We start from the raw sequence: 20,000 nt of genomic DNA on the forward strand, positions 1-20,000 counted from the left end.
TCAGTCTTTGATCAAAATAACTTTTTTTTTTCACTGATAGAAGTTTTTTCTTTTTTTCTAAAGTATCCTAAAGCAGATACCTAAAGTCTACATTTGAATGAGTCTGGAGAAATATAATTCAAGTATTTCATGTCCAACAGGCTTACCAGTTGCTGTGACAGAAAAAAAAAATGCCACGTTTATAAAGGAGCATTATAAATCCTTGCCATCCATCTTCTCAAACACTCTCATCAGCAAATCCCTAACCAACATATATTTCACCATAAAACCAATGTTTATCTTCTCAGTTAGTTTGACTTGATTTGAGGGATACACAGTACCATTCCATTTATCAAGTCTTCTTAAATATGTCATGTCAATCAGTCATTTCCTTCGCGTGAATCCCTCTTGATTTTTACAAGATCTGACATTTATATCTACGAGTATTTTGTGAAGTGGCTGAGTGAGTGATGATCTTGAGAATGCCGACATAAGGGATTCACGCTGACAGCTTACCTTGACAGTCTTGTTACTTTGTGTAGATTGAATTCATCTTACTTTTGTAGTATTTGTCTCCGCAGCTTTGTGTCTGAGAGATCATTTTCTTGACATGAAGATAAATGACTCCCAGGCCTCGCTTAATTTTTCTTTGTGTCTTTTATAATGATTTCTTCGTAGCTTTTCGGTTGTATTCTTCGGAAGGAAAAAAAAGCATCTACTACTTCACTAGAATTTCTTCAACTCCTTTTTTTATTCTCTAAAACGATTTCTTCACATCTTTTTATTAATTTTTCTCTTCTTTGATACATTTCCGTTAAGAAGAACAGAAGAACTCTGTGATTGGCTTTCTATTCTCTAAAGAAGTGGTTCCCAAACTTTTCCTGAGCGAGTACCACTTGGAGGTCCCGTACAGCCCCAGCGTATCACCTGGCTTCAGAAAAACTTAATTCCAGCAAATATCAATTTATTCACAAGTAGAACACACAAATGAACTAACAACAAGGAACACAACTCAAATTAATGCGAAGGATCCATCTGTTTCTTCTCTACCAGCTGACTGATGCAAAATTATCTTGTGTAAGGCAATAATATTTTTTCTCAGAAACGAATGAATTCAATTTCTCAGTTTTGTTTAGGCAGGGTTCATATTATGATACACTAATATTAGAAAGAAAATCGCAACATAATTTTTCAAATCCTTATTCTCTATGTAAGTTTCTTCATATTTTCATTTATATTCACTGGGGCTTCTTTAATATATAAACGCTAGAAAGAACAAAAAAACACTACTTCACCACAACACTCTTCCATGCCTTGTTTTATCTAGCAGTTCCTTCATTTACTTCCATTCTACTCTCAAGGGTTTCTTTAATACATTAACTTTAGGGAGACGCTTGTGTTAAAGTCTTTGGGTTAGGGTTCGACAGGATCCATCAGTCAGGTCATTGTGTTGCCCTCCCAGTGATGGGGCTGCTGCCTTCACAAAGAGCCGTTAAGTTACTATCCCTTCTTCTTCCTTTTTCTCTTTCCATGACCTTCCCGTGATTCAGCGCTGTAGCTTTCAAGTAAAAATCCAACAATCAGTCTTTTTATGCTTCCCAGAACGCTGCCGAGCCACGGAAGATCGGCGAGGCTCTGTGTGTTGGCCCAGCTAATGCCCTGCTGCAAATGATGAAGACTACCACATCATCCCGCGCGCTGGTGAATCATAGGTGTCTTTGAAATGTGACCGTGAGTGTTAGCTGTGTGTTGTTGTAGTTGTAGTGGTGGTGGTGTTCATGAAATTGTTGTTGTTGTTGTTGTTGTTTTTGTTGTTGGTGTTGTTGCTATTGTTGTTGTTGCTGCTGCTGCTGCTGCTGCTGCTGCTGCTGTGTTTCTTCTTCCATTTCTTCTTCTTTTCTTCTTCTTCTTCTTCTTCTTCTTCTTCTTCTTATTATTATTATTATTATTATTATTATTATTATTATTATTATTATTATTATTATTATTATTATTATTATTATTATTATTATTATTATTATTATTATTATTATTATTATTTTGTTGCAGCTAATGTTCCTATTCCTGATTCTTTCTTATCCTTCCTTTCTCTCTCTCTCTCTCTCTCTCTCTCTCTCTCTCTCTCTCTCTCTCTCTCTCTCTCTCTGTACTCAAATCTTTACCCTTATCGCTGTATATCGCTGTATATCATTCTATCAAGAGAAAGAAGTCTACGTCATCTATTGGCGATCCGTTCTATAGAATCACTTTCCTTATCGAGAGAGAGAGAGAGAGAGAGAGAGAGAGAGAGAGAGAGAGAGAGAGAGAGAGAGAGAGAGAGAGAGAGAGAGAGAGAGAATTTTTCTCCTATACACTTTTTCCGAGGGGAGATGAGAGGATGAAGCAGCTGTGGGCGGCACCCTATTTGCTCCCAATTACTCGCAGCGCCGATAAACCCCGGGTGGCGGAGAGGTTATGTTGGTAGTGGCAGTGGCGGAATGGCATCAGCTCCTCTCCGATCTCCGACCTTCTGCCCTAGCTGAAATCGCTTACTTGAGGTAGGAACTTGACTCTCTCATTGGTAAGACATTATAACGAGTGACAGCGGTGGGATAGCATCAACCGCGCTCCGCTTCCTGTCATGGCAATCGCTTAGTACTTATTGGTTGTCTCTCTTCGGTAAGGCAAGGCATAATTTGTGATTGCTGTGACGTTGGTATCATTTGTGAGTGCAGTGTACTCGTATATGATTTCTAGATATTGTGAGCACAGGTGGTTAGGTTTTCTTTCAGTTTTTATATGCTATATGCTTCATGAAACAAGCTAAAAGGGCATATACATTATCCAAATACGAACCCGAAACATATGAATAGATAACTTAAATCGACATAATATTACATCTATACAGTACATTTTCGAATAGTCCAACCTGAAACATTTCCTGCACACACACAGCAAGCGAATTTCGGACCCGAAAGACTGAGGCAGATACTGTGGTGCTTGCGAGTGGAAAATATTCTTGCGTCGTCAGTGATTTAGGTGGACGTACTGTGGCAGAAGTTTAGAGGGCCAGAATGCCTCGTTGGGTCATGAAGGTGAAGGCCGAGGACAGCAAATTTGTAGTTCTGTGTGAGACGTCCAAGGAAAGTTGTGGTGCTGATTGCCGGTGGTGGAGAGAGAGAGAGAGAGAGAGAGAGAGAGAGAGAGAGAGAGAGAGAGAGAGAGAGAGAGAGAGAGAGAGAGAGAGAGAGAGAGAGAGAGAGAGAGAGAGAGAGAGAGAGAGAGAGAGAGAGAGAGAGAGATTGGTAACGCTTGTTTTCTATATAAAAAACTCAGGACATAAATGCTAAGTAATAAAGTCACAGTATAGGAAAATAAATGTCATAAATAGACCAAAAAATTAACTTCGTTTCCTTTTTTTATTCTTTCCTTTCTTTTTTCTTGGCCTTCTTATATTCTTTTGTTCTTTATTTATTTCTTTACTCTTATTTATTCGTTCATTTGCATATTCACATCTGTTCTACTTATTCATTTACATTCGTTGTTGTCTGGAGGTGTGCCGGCGTAAGCCTGATGAGTGGAAAGGAAGTTGTGATGTTTTGCACTAACAAATTGTGTGTGTGTGTGTGTGTGTGTGTGTGTGTGTGTGTGTGTGTGTGTGTGTGTGTGTGTGTGTGTGTGTGTGTGTGTGTGTGTGTGTGTGTGTGTGTGTGTGTACATAAAAGGAGATCGTAATCATGTACGACAAATTTTATGATTTTGCTCTTATATATATATATATATATATATATATATATATATATATATATATATATATATATATATATATATATATATATATATATATATATATATATATATATATATATATATATCATCTGTCTTTTACCTGTTCCCTTGTTTGTGTCTGTTTTTTTTTTTTTTCGTGAAATGGTATTGTAATGACAAAGATGGATATATAGATTTTTCTTTCGTTTCTTTTCCTGCATTTTTTTCTTTTCTTCATATTTGCAGAATATTTTTTCTTTTATTTCATCAAGTTTCCCTATCTTTCTGCTTTTGTCATGTGTACATTTTCATGTAATCTCCATCACATTCTTTTCATTATTTTGCTTTCTTCTTCCATTCTTTTTTTCTTATTTTTTTTCTGTAGTGATGTATTTCCAGCGAATCTGTATCATATCATCCTTCTCTTCACTGTCGTTTATTTCTCTTTCTGTCTCTGTATTTTCTTGTAATTATTCTTGTCTGCCATTTTATTTTCTTCTTGGTCTGTCTTTATGTTTCTGTGTCTCTCATGTGCGTCATCGACCTCAATTCTCTTTTCTTTCATATTTTCTTTCTTGTTGAAAGAAAAATCTTATTCCTTTCAGCTCATCTTTTTCTTGTTTCTTTTTCATTTCTTGTTTTCTTTTTACTTCTGTACTTATTTGATTTTTTTCTTTATCTAACTCTCCTACTTTTATAATCTTATTTCTGCGATGGATTTCTCACGTGGAAAGCGTAGATGTAAAATAAAGATCAGGACCAGTGTTGGTATGAATATCTTTATTAGAAACGTTTCAGCACCACTTCTACCATCTACAGGCTCTTGTATACGAAAAAGAGAGAGAAAAAGAAATAAGTAATAAAAATTTCGGTTGTTTAAATTTATAAAAGAAGCCTTTCGCAGAAGGTTACTGACTAAAAAAAAAAAACGATATGAATATAATATTACCAAGAGGTATAAACAACCGTAAAAATACCAGTAAAAAGCAAAAAGTAAAGAAGTAAAAAGGTGCTAAACACTTCAAAAATATTACATGAAAAATAAATAAATACAGTGAAATATTAGAAAGACATTATTTATTTTTTTCTTTTATTTTTTTATTAGTTTAGCATTTTCTTAATTTTTTTTTTTTTTTACTTTTTACTAGGATTTTTACGTCTTTTATATCTCTTGTTAATATCATATTCGTATTGTCTTTCTTTTTTATTTTTAGTCCATAAACGTCTGCAAAAAATCTCTTTTATAAATCTACACAACTGAAATTTTCTATTATTATTTTTTCTCTTTATTCTGTACAATAGAGCCTGAAGATGGTATAAGTGGTACCAAAGCGTTGCTAATAAAGATGTTCATATTAAAACTGGATCTGATCTTTATTTGATCTTATATCTGTTGTTTTTCATTTCTTTAAGAATTCTTATGTTTCGCATGTCACTGAGAAATATGAAGTATTTTCATCTGATTCTTATTTTTTTTTCATTTTTACATTTCCTGTTTTTCCTGTTTTTCCATTACAAATGATTCTTTCTTTATTGATTCTTGTCTATCGATACTTGTACTGCTCGATATACAGGTAGATGGTGCTTCTTAATTTAATTTTCACTTTTGCTTTCCAGCTTTTTCTTTTTTTCATTATATCTTCATTGTTTTTTTTAATACATACTTCTCGTCCATCGTCATGGTCGCCAGTGACTACCCAAAATTCGTATTCTAAAGATTTCATCCTTCCTTTTTTTCTATTCCCTAACCTAATTTCCTTACTTGCCTTTATAAACTTGTTCTTGTAATACTTTTCGTCCACGCGCATCATTCCATCCATTAAAAACTGTTGGAGTGTTACAGCGGCCTTTGCTGACCACGCAGTACACACTAGTGGTGGGTTACTGATCATTATTCGTGTATTGATACCAAGCCACAATTGCCTGTACTGGGTAATGGCCGGCGCGGGAGCGATCCTCAGCTATAAAGCGTGCTGGTGTGCTGAGGGCAATAACATCGCACTGGTGGGTGGTAGGGAGGAGTCTTTACTGCCTTGTATGCCTTGGCTTGGAAAGGTATTTCAATGTGTTGATTTTCTTAAATTTGATTCTGTCTTGTTTGTTCTTGTGTGTGTGTATTTTTTTGTTTTTGTATTATATATATATATATATATATATATATATATATATATATATATATATATATATATATATATATATATATATATATATATATATATATATATATATATATATATATATATATATATATATATATATATATATATATATATATATATATATATATATATATATATATATATATATATATATATATATATATATATATATATATATATATATATATATATATATATATATATATATATATATAGGTCGAATTGGAGGTTGGTAATGAATAACAAGATTCAAACCCCGTGACATTATACAAGTCATCCCAAACTCAACCAAATTCTAATTGCAAGTTTCATCCTGTCAACTAGAGCACTCACGTAAGCCAATTTATCATCATCCATATGTTTATTCATATTCCTCTTTAAACGATGTAATATCTAAGTTCTTGAATTAATCTATACTACATTTATTTTTCAAACCTCGTCATCAAGCTATCTAGTGTTTCAAGCTTACACCCACTAGGTTTCTTCCATTCGTCTACGTACGTCCCAATATGTGAAAGTATTATTGCGTATATTTTTATTTATAGAAACTAAAGTAGTCAGATGGTTAAAGCAAGTATCATATACCATGAGAAAGTAGGTGGTAGGTTGAGTGCAAGTACAATTCAGTGCCTCTTCATTACCAGCGAGTCACAAAAGAGTAATTGCATCGAGCCAGGGAAAACCAGGGAAGCTACAGAGTCAAACCCAATGAAGCTTATTTATCCCGCGACCTTTCCTTCGATCCCCACAGACCACAGACCCGGACGCCGAGAGGAATTTATACCACAAGAAAACCGCTCCCTCTTGGATCTCATATGAAATTACTTCAATCAACGAGATAGTTCCGTCGGTCTCCCTGAAAATGGATTTGGGAAAACAACCGATCTGACTCAGCAAACTCGACTCGCTGCGACCCCATTCACTTGCTGTAAAATGGGAAAATAATTGAGTGATCCAGTGATGGTACTTTTACTTGTTTTTTGCTGCTTTGGGACTTCAGAGTGAATGAGAGAGAGAGAGAGAGAGAGAGAGAGAGAGAGAGAGAGAGAGAGAGAGAGAGAGAGAGAGAGAGAGAGAGAGAGAGAGAGAGAGAGAGAGAGAGAGAGAGAGAGAGAGAGAGAGAGAGCTCATCTTCAAACTCAAACAAAAGTATTCCTCGAACACTCTTCCCAAACTTACTGAAAAAAAAAACAGTAACCACAACACTAAAAAAGAGAGAGAGAAAAAAGTGAACACACTCTAAGATGTGCGAACAGTAGAAACATCAGTAAGAAAGAAGAAAAACCGAAGAGAGATGATAGAAGGAGAGCTGCGCAGTCAGTGAGATGGAAAGAAGACAAAGAGAGAAAACTATTGGTTGGCTGGATAGGTGGATGAAAATAGTAGAATCCTTGGAAAAATAAATGAGAAAAAAATATGATACGAGAGTGAAGGAGAGCAGAGGAAGTGAAGGGAGGTAAAGGCGTCGATTTGCAAGGAAGGGGAGAAAGCAGAGGGAATGAAAGGAAGGGAGTTGGGCATGAGGAGAGACAGGGAAAAGTGGAGGGGCTGGCGAGAAGAACCATTAATCTTCCTCAACTCTTCAGGGGTGAGCAGTATATTCAAAGAGTCTGGGAAGCACTTTATTCTTCCCTGACAGGAGACGCTATAAGAGTTACAGGGAACAGCGAAAGGTAAAGCCAGAACATTATTGAAAGTATGCAGGTGTGGAGCTCCTGATATTACATTATTAGGAAAGGAAGTGGCTGGCCGTATGCAATGTGAAAAATGTACTATAGAGGCACACAACTCAGGAGAAAGGAATGCCAGTAATAGTAATTCCAGTAGAAACTGTACGGAAAGAGAGAGAGAGAGAGAGAGAGAGAGAGAGAGAGAGAGAGAGAGAGAGAGAGAGAGAGAGAGAGTGTGTGTGTGTGTGTGTGTGTGTGTGTGTGTGTGTGTGTGTGTGTGTGTGTGTGTGTGTGTGTGTGTGTGTGTGTGTGTGTGTGTGTGTGTGTTAAAAGCAGAATTCCCAAATATTAAAAGTTATATTTGACGCTGGTCAGACAACATCTAGATTATGTTCTGGTCTCCAAATTGTAGAAGGGATATATGTCTATTAGAATCTGTGCAAAGGAGGATGTTTAGAAGGATACAGGTGCTGAGGGATATTCCTTACGAAACGATATTGAAGATACTAAATTTGCATTCCATAAAAAGAAGTAGGTTAAGGGGCACCTCACAGAAGTATTTAAGTGGCACAACGATTAAGACAAAGGGGATGTAAGCAAAGCTCTTAGGATCAGTAGCCAGGATAAAACCAGAATTAATGGGTTCAAGCTTGAGAAATTTATGTTTTAGGAAAGAAATGGGAAGGAACTGGTTCTCTAACAAAGTGGTTGATAAATGGAACGGACTCAGTAATCATGTTGTTAATGGTGGGTTAGTAGGAAGCTTTAACCCCTTCAATACTGTGATGCATTTTTACCTTGATTTTTGGTTATGACTAGATGATTTTATTTACATTATAAACTGACTGTCATGGAAAAGCAATCAATTAAAAATCATTCTCAGTTCCATCGCAGGTATGTAGCAGAGCGCTTGACACACACCAAGCTGGGTGCGACAGAGCGAGGCACAGGGATGAATGGCACTTGCGGGAGACCTACCAGTAAACAGTTAAAATGTTAATGTACCAACCAGAAAACTGTTGAAATGGTAATGATAGGTCAGAGTGTTTGCCTGGCGAGAGTCGTGCAGATGAGGCCCGTGTAGAGCTTCCCTTCCATTCAGGCTTAAAGTAAAAACATTTCGCTCAGAGGAATAGTGGATTTTTATTTATAGCACTGGCTTTGAGGGATTCCAGCACACATGGATGGGTTTATATTGAAGTACTGGCATCTTTTTTAAGTCGATGTGATATTTATACTTTGTCATACTTTTCAGTCAGTGAATATTTATGCCTCTACTGACAACTTAAGGATTCTGCATTGTTAATGAGAAGAAATTCCTCCTGATGAGAGTAAAATGTTTAGGACTATGGAGCATCGTAATGAGTAATTATATCGTTGGTTTGAATATAATATTTTATTATAAATTGCTCATTCACTCTAATACTAGGATAGATAATCAGCAAACAAGTAAATAATTTTGCAATCATTCATGCAGGATTGATATTTCAAAGTCGTGGAGAAACAAAAACATAGATACGTGTAAATATAAACACAACACAACAAAACACAACTCGGCACACAACAAAATACAAACCCATATATGTACAATAAACATTACATCACAAAACAGCACTAAAAAAGAAAAAACATGATATGTGCATACCCAGAAAACAATAAACACGACACAACACAGTACAAAACGCAGTTAATGTGTTCCGAATTCCACAACCCCTTTGGTATTACGAATTCTGGACATGCTACGAAGTGCGTCGGCGTGAGAATTTCGTGTGTGGCTTGGCAAGGGATGGGTGGAATGAATGCTGTGTTTGTGTATTCACGAGATGCGGTGGTGGGGATGGGGAGGCCAAGCCCGGGGCGGTGCCAAGAAAAGGAAAGGGGAGATGCCGGGGGCGGAGGCTTGAAGATTATATAAATTTTGATGTCGTTTCGGAATAGTTGGTAAAGTTGAATTGCCTTGGTCCTTTCTCTTCTCGCTCTCCTTGTACAGTTGTAGTATACGTACTCGCTTTGTGTTTTGCATTTTCTCTTAATGTTATGTCGAAAATTCTTCTGATAGTCTTACAAACAAATAATAAGTTCTTCTGATAGTCTCCTTACAAACAAATAATAAGTTCTTCTGATAGTCTCCTTACAAACAAATAATAAGTTCTTCTGATAGTCTCCTTACTAACAAATAATAAGTTCTTCTGATAGTCTCCTTACAAACAAATAATAAGTTCTTCTGATAGTCTCCTTACAAACAAATAATAAGTTCTTCTGATAGTCTCCTTACAAACAAATAATAAGTTCTTCTGATAGTCTCCTTACAAACAAATAATAAGTTCTTCTGATAGTCTCCTTACTAACAAATAATAAGTTCTTCTGATAGTCTCCTTACTAACAAATAATAAGTTCTTCTGATAGTCTCCTTACTAACAAATAATAAGTTCTTCTGATAGTCTCCTTACTAACAAATAATAAGTTCTTCTGATAGTCTCCTTACAAACATAGTCTCCTTACAAACAAATAATAAGTTCTTCTGATAGTCTCCTTACTAACAAATAAGTTCTTCTGATAGTCTCCTTACAAACAAATAATAAGTTCTTCTGATAGTCTCCTTACAAACAAATAATAAGTTCTTTTGATAGTCTCCTTACTAACAAATAATAAGTTCTTCTGATAGTCTCCTTACAAACAAATACTAAATTTTTATCTGGGAATCTTAAGGATGCTTTTATCCTGCAGTTGAGAGGTTAGTGGCTGACGAAGATCATCATTTTGAACAACAATACATCAATAGTAAGAAAGAAAAGAACAAGAACAAAAGTAAGAAAAGCAAGAACAAGAAAAGAAAAGGGGGAGGGGGAGCAACAAAAGAAAAAGGGGAGGAGGAGAAGGAAAGAGACCAGAAGAGGGAAAATGACCAAGTGATATCTAAGAAAAAGGCCAAGGAGAAATTACTCGCTCACGGTGTAAGGGAAAGCAAACTTGACCCAGCAATCCCTCGTGTATGGCTTGGCATTGTCTTACATCTGGTGAGTCGTGTTGACTCCACGTCTTTGCTCACCGCGGAAAGATTAGTAAGGAATTATCCTCCTAGTATTATTCTATATTTTGATAAACCTTAAAACGTATATAGGTAATCAATGTTCATATAAAAAGTAATGTGATTTTTTCTTATCATGTTATAAGAAAATCATAATGGACATGTGAAAGGATATTATTTTTTGTTCTTCGTAATGATTGAGCAAATGTAATAGATGCACAATACCTGAAGACTACACACGTTGATGAATATGAACAATGCATATCAGATGAGCTTCATGCTGCTGACCCTAGTTTAAAGTAAACATTCGCCATCATTCTTAACTATTTCACTGCTAACCTATTTTACCATAATCTCGTTAACTGAAAATATAATTGCGTAAACAAAGCAAAAGATAACTAGATTTTATAATTTCGACATGGCAAAAATAACATCCTAATTTTCATTCAGCGTATCTGCAAATATATCGTAACAGCGGCCACATGTTAGCAAAGAACAACAATTCAGTAGCATCACAAAATTCCTAGAGCGTGAGTCTCAAGCCTCACACGCCCATGGTAAACATTTGCATTTCCACCTTAGCTTCTCTCATTCCGAGCTGCAGTGTTTTTGGAATCAGAGATAAGTTAGGCTAAGCAAATAAATGGCCAGTAATTAAACATCAGATTCCGCAAACAAGCTAATGAAGGTCTTACGTCTCAAGGGTTTAGGATTCAAACGGGGAGTCTGTTCAAGTCTATCTTACCTTAGTTTTCCTCGCTAGGTTACGAATCTGAGAATCTCGACAAACACTGACTCACCAACTATTTAAGAGTCATCGACAAGGGAGCCCAACAAGGAGGCCCCAACAGACGGACACACAGAGGGAAGCTATAGGTCCATATTCTGAAACACTTTTATTTTTACATCTCCTCTACTTTCAATACACTTTAGTTGAAGTGACGCGGGTTTTCAAGTTTTTTTGGTGGGGGGTTTCACGTGTTTTTTTTTTTTTTTTTTGAGATAAACAAGATTTCTATTTTATCAAACGGAGACACTTTGAGAACCGTAATCATGTCTGTGGCATTTGAAGAGGGTCGTGGTGAGAGAGCAAAGTGTTTCTGAGCGAGAGTGGTAGTAATAATCCTATATGTGAGATACTTGTAGGATAGTCTGGTACTGGCCAACATTAATGTTACGTGGCTCAGTGACCAGTTTTGTGTTATAAATAGGATCAGTGATGAAAATCTGACCGAAACCAACATAATTGATAAAGATGAAAAAATATTAGATGATGTGTTGACGTGTTTTGCGAGAAAAGTTTGCTAATGAAGGGTAAAAATATTTTCGTTTAAAGATGTGTGTGTGTGTGTGTGTGTGTGTGTGTGTGTGTGTGTGTGTGTGTGTGTGTGTGTGTGTGTGTGTGTGTGTGTGTGTGTGTGTGTGTGTGTGTGTACAGTGCTTTTATATTTTTACGAGAGTAGAGTAGAGCGAGAGAAGTTAGCCGAGAGGAAGCCAACTAGCTTCACCCTCTTGAAGTCTATAAAGTTTACTGATCATATCTTATGAAAGTGAGCTAATGATAGTGGTAGTAATTCCTGAACACACACACACACACACACACACACACACACACACACACACACACACACACACACACACACACACACACACACACACACACACACACACACACACACACACACACACACACACACACACACACACACACACACACACACACACACACACGTCACACACACACACACTCTCTCTCTCTCTCTCTCTCTCTCTCTCTCTCTCTCTCTCTCTCTCTCTCTCTGGTCTCAGGCCTATCCCAAGATCGGAAATAATGAGCTCTGAGCTCGTTCCGTCTCTCTCAGAGACTGCAGCAGATCAAACAGTGAAACTCTCTCTCTCTCTCTCTCTCTCTCTCTCTCTCTCTCTCTCCATCCTGCCTCTCTTCCACTGACAAAACACGAAACCCTGTAAGGGAAAATATGGAAATATATATTCAGGTCTTCACCAAGAACACGTAGATCTTATACACAAACATTGAAACGCTCTGCTTAAACACTCTCTCTTTCTTGTCTCGCTTCTTTCCTTTCCCCACAGCCCCAACCCTCCTTAATGCCACAACGCAGGTCAGTCAAGGGATGCTGGAGAAACCTAGGAAGTCTCATTTAGATTAAGTCCCGTGCAAAAATGAAGAAGGCTCGGGAAGAGAATGCCCTCCAGTAATTGCAAAACGTTGGTTCCTTTGTCTGGTGTGTAATGCTGAAGCAAGTGTGAGTGCTCCGCTGCTAAAGTGTTTATTTGATGTTTATGATCCGGAAGATCTTGAGTGTCTTCCAACGTTACAGTTTCTTGGATATAGAAATGCTTGTTCCGTCTTCCCTTATTATCTCTCTCTCTCTCTCTCTCTCTCTCTCTCTCTCTCTCTCTCTCTCTCTCTCTCTCTCTCTCTCTCTCTCTCTCTCTCTCTCTCTCTCTCTCTCTCTCTCTCTCTCTCTCTCTCTCTCTCTCTCTCTCTCTCTCTCTCTCTCTCTCTCTCTCTGTGTGTGTGTGTGTTTGTGTGTGTGTGTGTTGTGTTTGTGTGTGTGTATTTTCTCTCTCTCTCTCTCTCTCTCTCTCTCTCTCTCTCTCTCTCTCTCTCTCTCTCTCTCTCTCTCTCTCTCTCTCTCTCTCTCTCTCTCTCTCTCTCTCTCTCTCTCTCTCTCTCTCTCTCTCTCTCTCTCTCTCTCTCTCTCTCTCTCTCTCTCTCTCTTTGTGTGTGTGTTTGTGTTTGTGTGTGTGTATTCTCTCTCTCTCTCTCTCTCTCTCTCTCTCTCTCTCTCTCTCTCTCTCTCTCTCTCTCTCTCTCTCTCTCTCTCTCTCTCTCTCTCTCTCTCTCTCTCTCTCTCTCTCTCTCTCTCTCTCTCTCTCTCTCTCTCTCTCTCTCTCTCTCTCTCTCTCTCTCTCTCTCTCTCTCTCTCTCTCTCTCTCTCTCTCTCTCTGTCACTCGAGGATCCTTGCATCACACAATGGTTTTCTCTTATTCTCTTATTTATCCCTTTAGTAACGTGTGGAATGCACTGAGCCGCGTCTTAGCCAAGCACCGTCATTTATCTCAGAGGATCGTGAAGCTTAACAAATCTCTCCACAGGGACTGCTCACGCCTGCTCTGCCTGGATATATTCTTTCGTATTTTATTTCAGGAATTTCCCCTTTCCTTTCATTTATCGCCGTTGGGTATAAATAAATTGCAAGAAATAAAAAATAATAATGTTCATAAATGTTCGTGTTACTATTTTTTTTTTTTTTTTTTGGGGGGTTATGGAGGGGAATTATTTGGAATTTTCGACGATTAAACGTAAGTTATTTTTATCGCAATGAAGTTTTGCTTTAATAATCACGTGGTATATATTTTTCTTTATGAAATTTTGCAGCATATTTGCTTTCCTGTGGTGGCCGGTGTTTGTGTGTGTGTGTGTGTGTGTGTGTGTGTGTGTGTGTGTGTGTGTGTGTGTGTGTGTGTGTGTGTGTGTGTGTGTGTGTGTGTGTGTGTGAGGTAGGGGCACATGAATAAAATGAAGAGCAGCAGTAATATCACAGCCCATTGCTTCATTTAATGTTTTTCTTCTTCAATCGGTAAATTTTGTTTTACCGTCACGGGGGAAAAAAAAAATTTAGAGCATCATTAAATGTGTACAAAGCGAGCGAGTCCCTGTGGTCCCCTCGTCCGAGACTCGTTCGTGTATTGGAAGGTGAATTAGATGAGAAGTATATTCCCTGCGAGATCAATAATTACCTATCTTTTGCTCCACTGACGCTGAGATATCTTCCTGCTACGTATACTACAGTCTTCACTATCCTTCTCTTCCACATTACCTCAATCCCTTTTTCTTCAGCGTTGTTGTTGTTTTTTTCCTTTGCTATTTCATATTTCTCTTCTTTTTCTTGTCTTTTTTCAATTACACATTGCCTTAATTTCCCCCTTTTTTTTTTTTTTTTTTGCTCGCATTCTATCGCTTCTTCTTGTTCCAGTTCACATATCTTACACTCTATTTATTTTCATTACTTCCACTACTTTGGCTCTTCTTTTACTATTGTCTCCATTCCTCTTCTGTTTAAAATTGCTTCATTTTTCTTCTATTCTCTATTCCCTCTACACCTCATCTTTCCCATATTGCTTCCCTACAGCTTCTCCACTTCTCTTTCTTCTCCACACATCTTTCTCACACCTCTTTTTCAACTTTGCAATTGCCTCAACTTCTTTCCTTCCTCTTCACCACTTGGGAAAAAGAAAATCGCCATGAGTGCCAAAGAGATACATAACGCTTATTTTTATTCTAAAAGTTTTTCTTCCTTTATTTTCTTATGATTACATTTCAAGAATATGAGGAATGTAAATAAGCGAGACCCTCAAGACATGAAGGAAAGAAGAGGCATCTCACGCATTAATGCAAATTGATAAAGAAAAGGTGATAAAGACCTGAAAAGTTAACTATCGTGATGGGAGAAAGAGAAATTTCAAGTAAAACTGTTAAATACTGAGAATAATATATATATATATATATATATATATATATATATATATATATATATATATATATATATATATATATATATATATATATATGTGTGTGTATATATATATATGTATGTATGTATGTATGTATGTATGTATGTATGTATGTATGTATGTATGTATGTATATATGTATATATATATATATATATATATATATATATATATATATATATATATATATATATATATATATATATATATATATATATATATATGTATGTGTGTGTGTGTGTGTGTGTGTGTGTGTGTGTGTGTGTGTGTGTGTGTGTGTGTGTGTGTGTGTGTGTGGTGTGTGTGCAAGTCAGTGGGAAACGTCCGATAAAACTATTTCAATGAAATACCTCACTGACCTGATTAACTTCATTAGTATGCGTAAAAGGAAAAGCTCGTCTTAATTCCTCCACGCATGAAACAACAGTAAATAAACAAGTAAACACTGAACCTAACATCATAGAAGTCACTAGCGTTAGTAAGCCTACCGCAAAATAAAACACGGGATAAAAAAGAACGAATTGTCATTACAACTCATTTCGCTGCTTGATTCCCAAGTAATTGCTATTCATTAAAAAAAAACGTTATTCCTCTACTTTAATGCTAATTATCACAATAAACGTCACTGTGAACGTTCAGGTAATTGCTTGTTATCCGTAGAGACTCCTGGAGCGCTGAGGAGGCTATGAATGATTTTGTGTCTTTGATTTTATGATTCTTTCATTAACCTGCGACCAACGATTTACTTTTGTTTGTATGAAAAAAAATAGGATTTGGTATTGAATATGTAGATCTCTCTCTCTCTCTCTCTCTCTCTCTCTCTCTCTCTCTCTCTCTCTCTCTCTCTCTCTCTCTCTCTCTCTCTCTCTCTCTCTCTCTCTCTCTCTCTCTCTCTCTCTCTCTCTCTCTCTCTCTCTCTCTCTCTCTCTCTCTTTGTTCTTAGGTTAGCCAGAGACACATAAAATTTCTTGGCAAACAGCCACTTAAGTGTTAAAAGATCTGCTCTCTCTCTCTCTCTCTCTCTCTCTCTCTCTCTCTCTCTCTCTCTCTCTCTCTCTCTCTCTCTCTCTCTCTCTCTCTCTCTCTCTCTCTCTCTCTCTCTCTCTCTCTCTCTCTCTCTCTCTCTCTCTCTCTCTCTCTCTCTCTCTCTCTCTCTCTCTCACATGAAAGAAAGTGTCTGTATGCTAATTTCTAAAGTATATGTCATGTTTTATTATAAGAGATAGGGTGCTTTGTTTCTTCATCCATTCCTTACTAAAATCCGTAGTTTAGGAGTAATGATCCGGCAAGCTCGTTGTCTTTCTATTTCTTTTGTCATGATTTTATTCTTTTCTTTGTAAGGATTTCTGCAACTTAGTCTAGAATGGAACCTTTTTTATGTTTCTAGGTGTGTGTGTGTGTGTGTGTGTGTGTGTGTGTGTGTGTGTGTGTGTGTGTGTGTGTGTGTGTGTGTGTGTGTGTGTGTGTGTGTGTGTTCTCTAACCTTGGGAAGCACATCAAGTATGCCACATTGTCTTTTTTGCAAGAGAGAGGAAAGTTTGCTGCAAGACACTGCATATATTGCTAAAGCTTTGTTTACCGGGTATCAACAAGCGAAGGTTAAATTTGAATAAGTTAAGCATAAAATTAGTAAATAGGTACATAAATTGATACTAGACATTACCATTTCTTTACTACTACTACTACTACTACTACTACTACTACTACTACTACTACTACTACTGGTAGTAATGTTGCTCTCACTATTGTTTAGGAGTGAAGGCTCATTAATCTCTTTCCTAGGTGTGTGTGTGTGTGTGTGTGTGTGTGTGTGTGTGTGTGTGTGTGTGTGTGTGTGTGTGTGTGTGTGTATGTATTAGGGGTTCACTCCACGCTAGTAAAGGTTTTATAAGCGGAGATGACCACTATTCTCTCTCTCTCTCTCTCTCTCTCTCTCTCTCTGTTGTTAATAATCTTCTTCATCTTCATCTTCATCTTCATCTTCATCATCATCATCATCATCATCATCTTCTTCTTCTTCTTCTTCTTCTTCTTCTTCTTCTTCTTCTTCTTCTTCTTCTTCTTCTTCTTCTTCTTCTTCTTCTTCTTCTTCTTCTTCTTCTTCTTCTTCTTCTTCTTCTTCTTGTATTAATGTTATTAGTGCATACCATTAAAGGAAGTATCACCGTTAAGAAGTTTATAGTAACCATAGTTTCACCAGTACGAAGTGAGATTGACGTCGTTACATAAGAAGAACAGCAAAAGAAATCATGACGACAATAATGATACTGATGATATGATAATGATAAAAAATGATAATAACAACAAAAGAAGAAGAAAGTAAGAAAATGGCTGCAGTTACAATAAGTCATAATAATGATGGGGATCTCAGGTGTGAGAAAGGTGGTGAAGGTGGAACTTATCTCCGGTAAACACACACACACACACACACACACACACACACACACACACACACACACACACACACACACACACACACACACACACACACACACACACACACACACACACACACACACACCTATCCGACAAATGGCTGCCTGTCAATATATGTTGTTCGCCTCCTTACTTACAAGTTTTTATCGTCTCGCGCTGTTTATTGTGCCTCTCTCGTGTTATTTGATACTTTGCTGGCTTTTGGAGTGCTTGCGGGTGTTTGTTTCCTATTTCCATTTTGTGTACCGAGGGATGAAAGTGCGCAGTTGTAAATGTCCTTCTAGCAACAGTTTTGTAATCAGAAAGCAATTTTTTATTTTCTTTCGTTTTTTACGTGTTTTTTTCTTCTACGTCATCCTTTGTCACACTCCCTGACCAGAGTGTAAAAAGAAAAGATAAAAAAGAAACTGACAGTGAAAAGAAAAGGTGAAAAATACATGTTAGGTACGTTCTTTGTTAGTGTTGGTGTCGATGTCGATGCGGCTTGTGGTCCGTGTTAGTTTCTTTTTCTTTGTTTTTTGTTTTTGTTTTGTTTTTTCTGTGTTAATGGTGATTGGAGGGAAGTCGATGTTTGGTGGCAATAGTGGCGGTGTGGCCGTGGATGTTAGTGGTGGTAATGGTGTTGGTAGTGGTAGTGCTGTTGGTGTCGACATTAGTGCTGGAGATGACGCATAGCAGGTAATTGACTATTTAGTAAAATTCTCCACACCACTTGGTTTGATGTAAGCTCGATTAAGATCATGTCATTATCACTAAAAGAATGAAATGGATCAGAGAAATACAGAAGTTCTGACTTTTTTCACAAGGAACTTCATTGTAGAATTCCCAGATAAAAAATTTCTTCTTTTTTTCTGTTTCGGTTAAATTTGGTGAATATACAGAATTCTTTATTTCACACGGTGGAGAGGCCGACAAGATGAGGTCTTAAATTTCTGCATTTTACCACTACTTTGCCGCTTCTTGCGTTGATTTATCTCCCGCCGTGATAAGGAAAAAAGAAATATGGTTAAGCAGGAAAAGCCACACGTTCATGAAATAACCATGAGTAAGGTTTGTTTGCGGCGATGGGTAGGACACATCTCTTACACTGCCGTTGAGTCAAGATGGTGAACTTGGTGATGGTGATCACTGCATTGAGATCGAGTTTTTGATCACACAGGACAACAATCGTATGAGTGTAGTTTGTAATTACATTAAAGCCAATTATGCATCGAGCTAACAATGATTATATGCTTCTAATTATATGCTGTAACTAGAGTTCATTTTTATATTCAGCTATTAATAGTAAAGGTTGTAATGCTATTCTGTTATTACACTAAAGCCATAAATTGTACGCTCACCTAACAATAGCAATGTTTTGCTATGATATTTTATAGTTACATTTAAGCCAGTTACCTATTTAAGCTAACAATAGTAATGACTGCAGAGGCATTTTATAATTTCGTTAAAAGCCATAAATTGCATACTGAGCCAACAATAACGTTTATACCAACATGACGCAGCAGTAATGACCGTGGCGGCAGGCTTCCCCTACTGACCTGCATACTCAGACACGCCTTAACTTTCGCTTACGTGACGCCGGACTTTAGACGCTCAGGCCATCCTGATTTAAGACGTTATGATTCTTTAAGTTGTCTGTCTTTCCACGAAGAGCTTACACGATACCTGAACAAAGCTTCTGTCGCCCAGATGCAATATATTCATGTGTGTGTGTGTGTGTGTGTGTGTGTGTGTGTGTGTGTGTGTGTGTGTGTGTGTGTGTGTGTGTGTGTGTGTGTGTGTGTGTGTGTGTGTGTGTGTGTGTGTGTGTGTGTGTGTGTGTGTGTGTGTGTGTGTGTGTGTGTGGAAGGAGGGAGGTGATGAGTGCATATAAACTTTTCAGTCCCTCCTTTCCCCACAAAAAGTAAGTTGACTAATTGAAAATCGTCGGCGTGAGCTCAATATTGGCACAAAACTCTCCCATATTGTTCACCACGTCCAGTCCCACACCTTCGCGCACTCAGTCTTTTTTCTTACAGCTAAGACACTCTCGCATTTGGCCACTACTCACCTGGACGCGCGGGGAGCTGACCCTCTTTTTGTCATGGTGTCCGTTTACTGTGGGGTTCTTTGGGACCTGCGAGGTGAACAGTATCCTGGCTATGAGTGTGTACAGCACGCAAGACAGCAGCAGCGGCACCACGTAGAACACGATGATGTCGAGGAAGTAGTAGAGGAAGTATTGGTCTCTGGACAGCTTGAAAGTGCACTCTTCGGTGGGGTAGTCGACGGCGTAGGTTTGGGGGACGACAGTGGTGAGGTAGAGCCACGGCGAGCAGTAACACGTCGCAAACACCCACACCAGTAGCGTGATTTTTTTGGCGCGTTCCACCGTGCATACTGTCTGTGCCTTCATCGGGTGGCAGATGGCAATGTAGCGCTCCACCGTGAAGGCTGTCA

General features: G+C 37.7%; 1 protein-coding gene across 1 annotated transcript in view; it reads right to left on the reverse strand.

Moving 5' to 3' along the window:
• The window catches only part of LOC123504833 (thyrotropin-releasing hormone receptor-like), a 69,409-nt gene that overhangs the window by 48,485 nt on the left and 924 nt on the right, over positions 1-20,000 (reverse strand). The window contains 1 exon segment of the mRNA XM_045255700.1: positions 19,612-20,000. This exon segment is cut by the window's right edge and continues 3 nt beyond it. Coding sequence (XP_045111635.1) covers positions 19,612-20,000 — 389 coding nt within the window.

This window comes from Portunus trituberculatus, chromosome 17 (genome assembly GCF_017591435.1).
Source record: "Portunus trituberculatus isolate SZX2019 chromosome 17, ASM1759143v1, whole genome shotgun sequence".
Lineage (NCBI taxonomy): Eukaryota > Metazoa > Arthropoda > Malacostraca > Decapoda > Portunidae > Portunus > Portunus trituberculatus.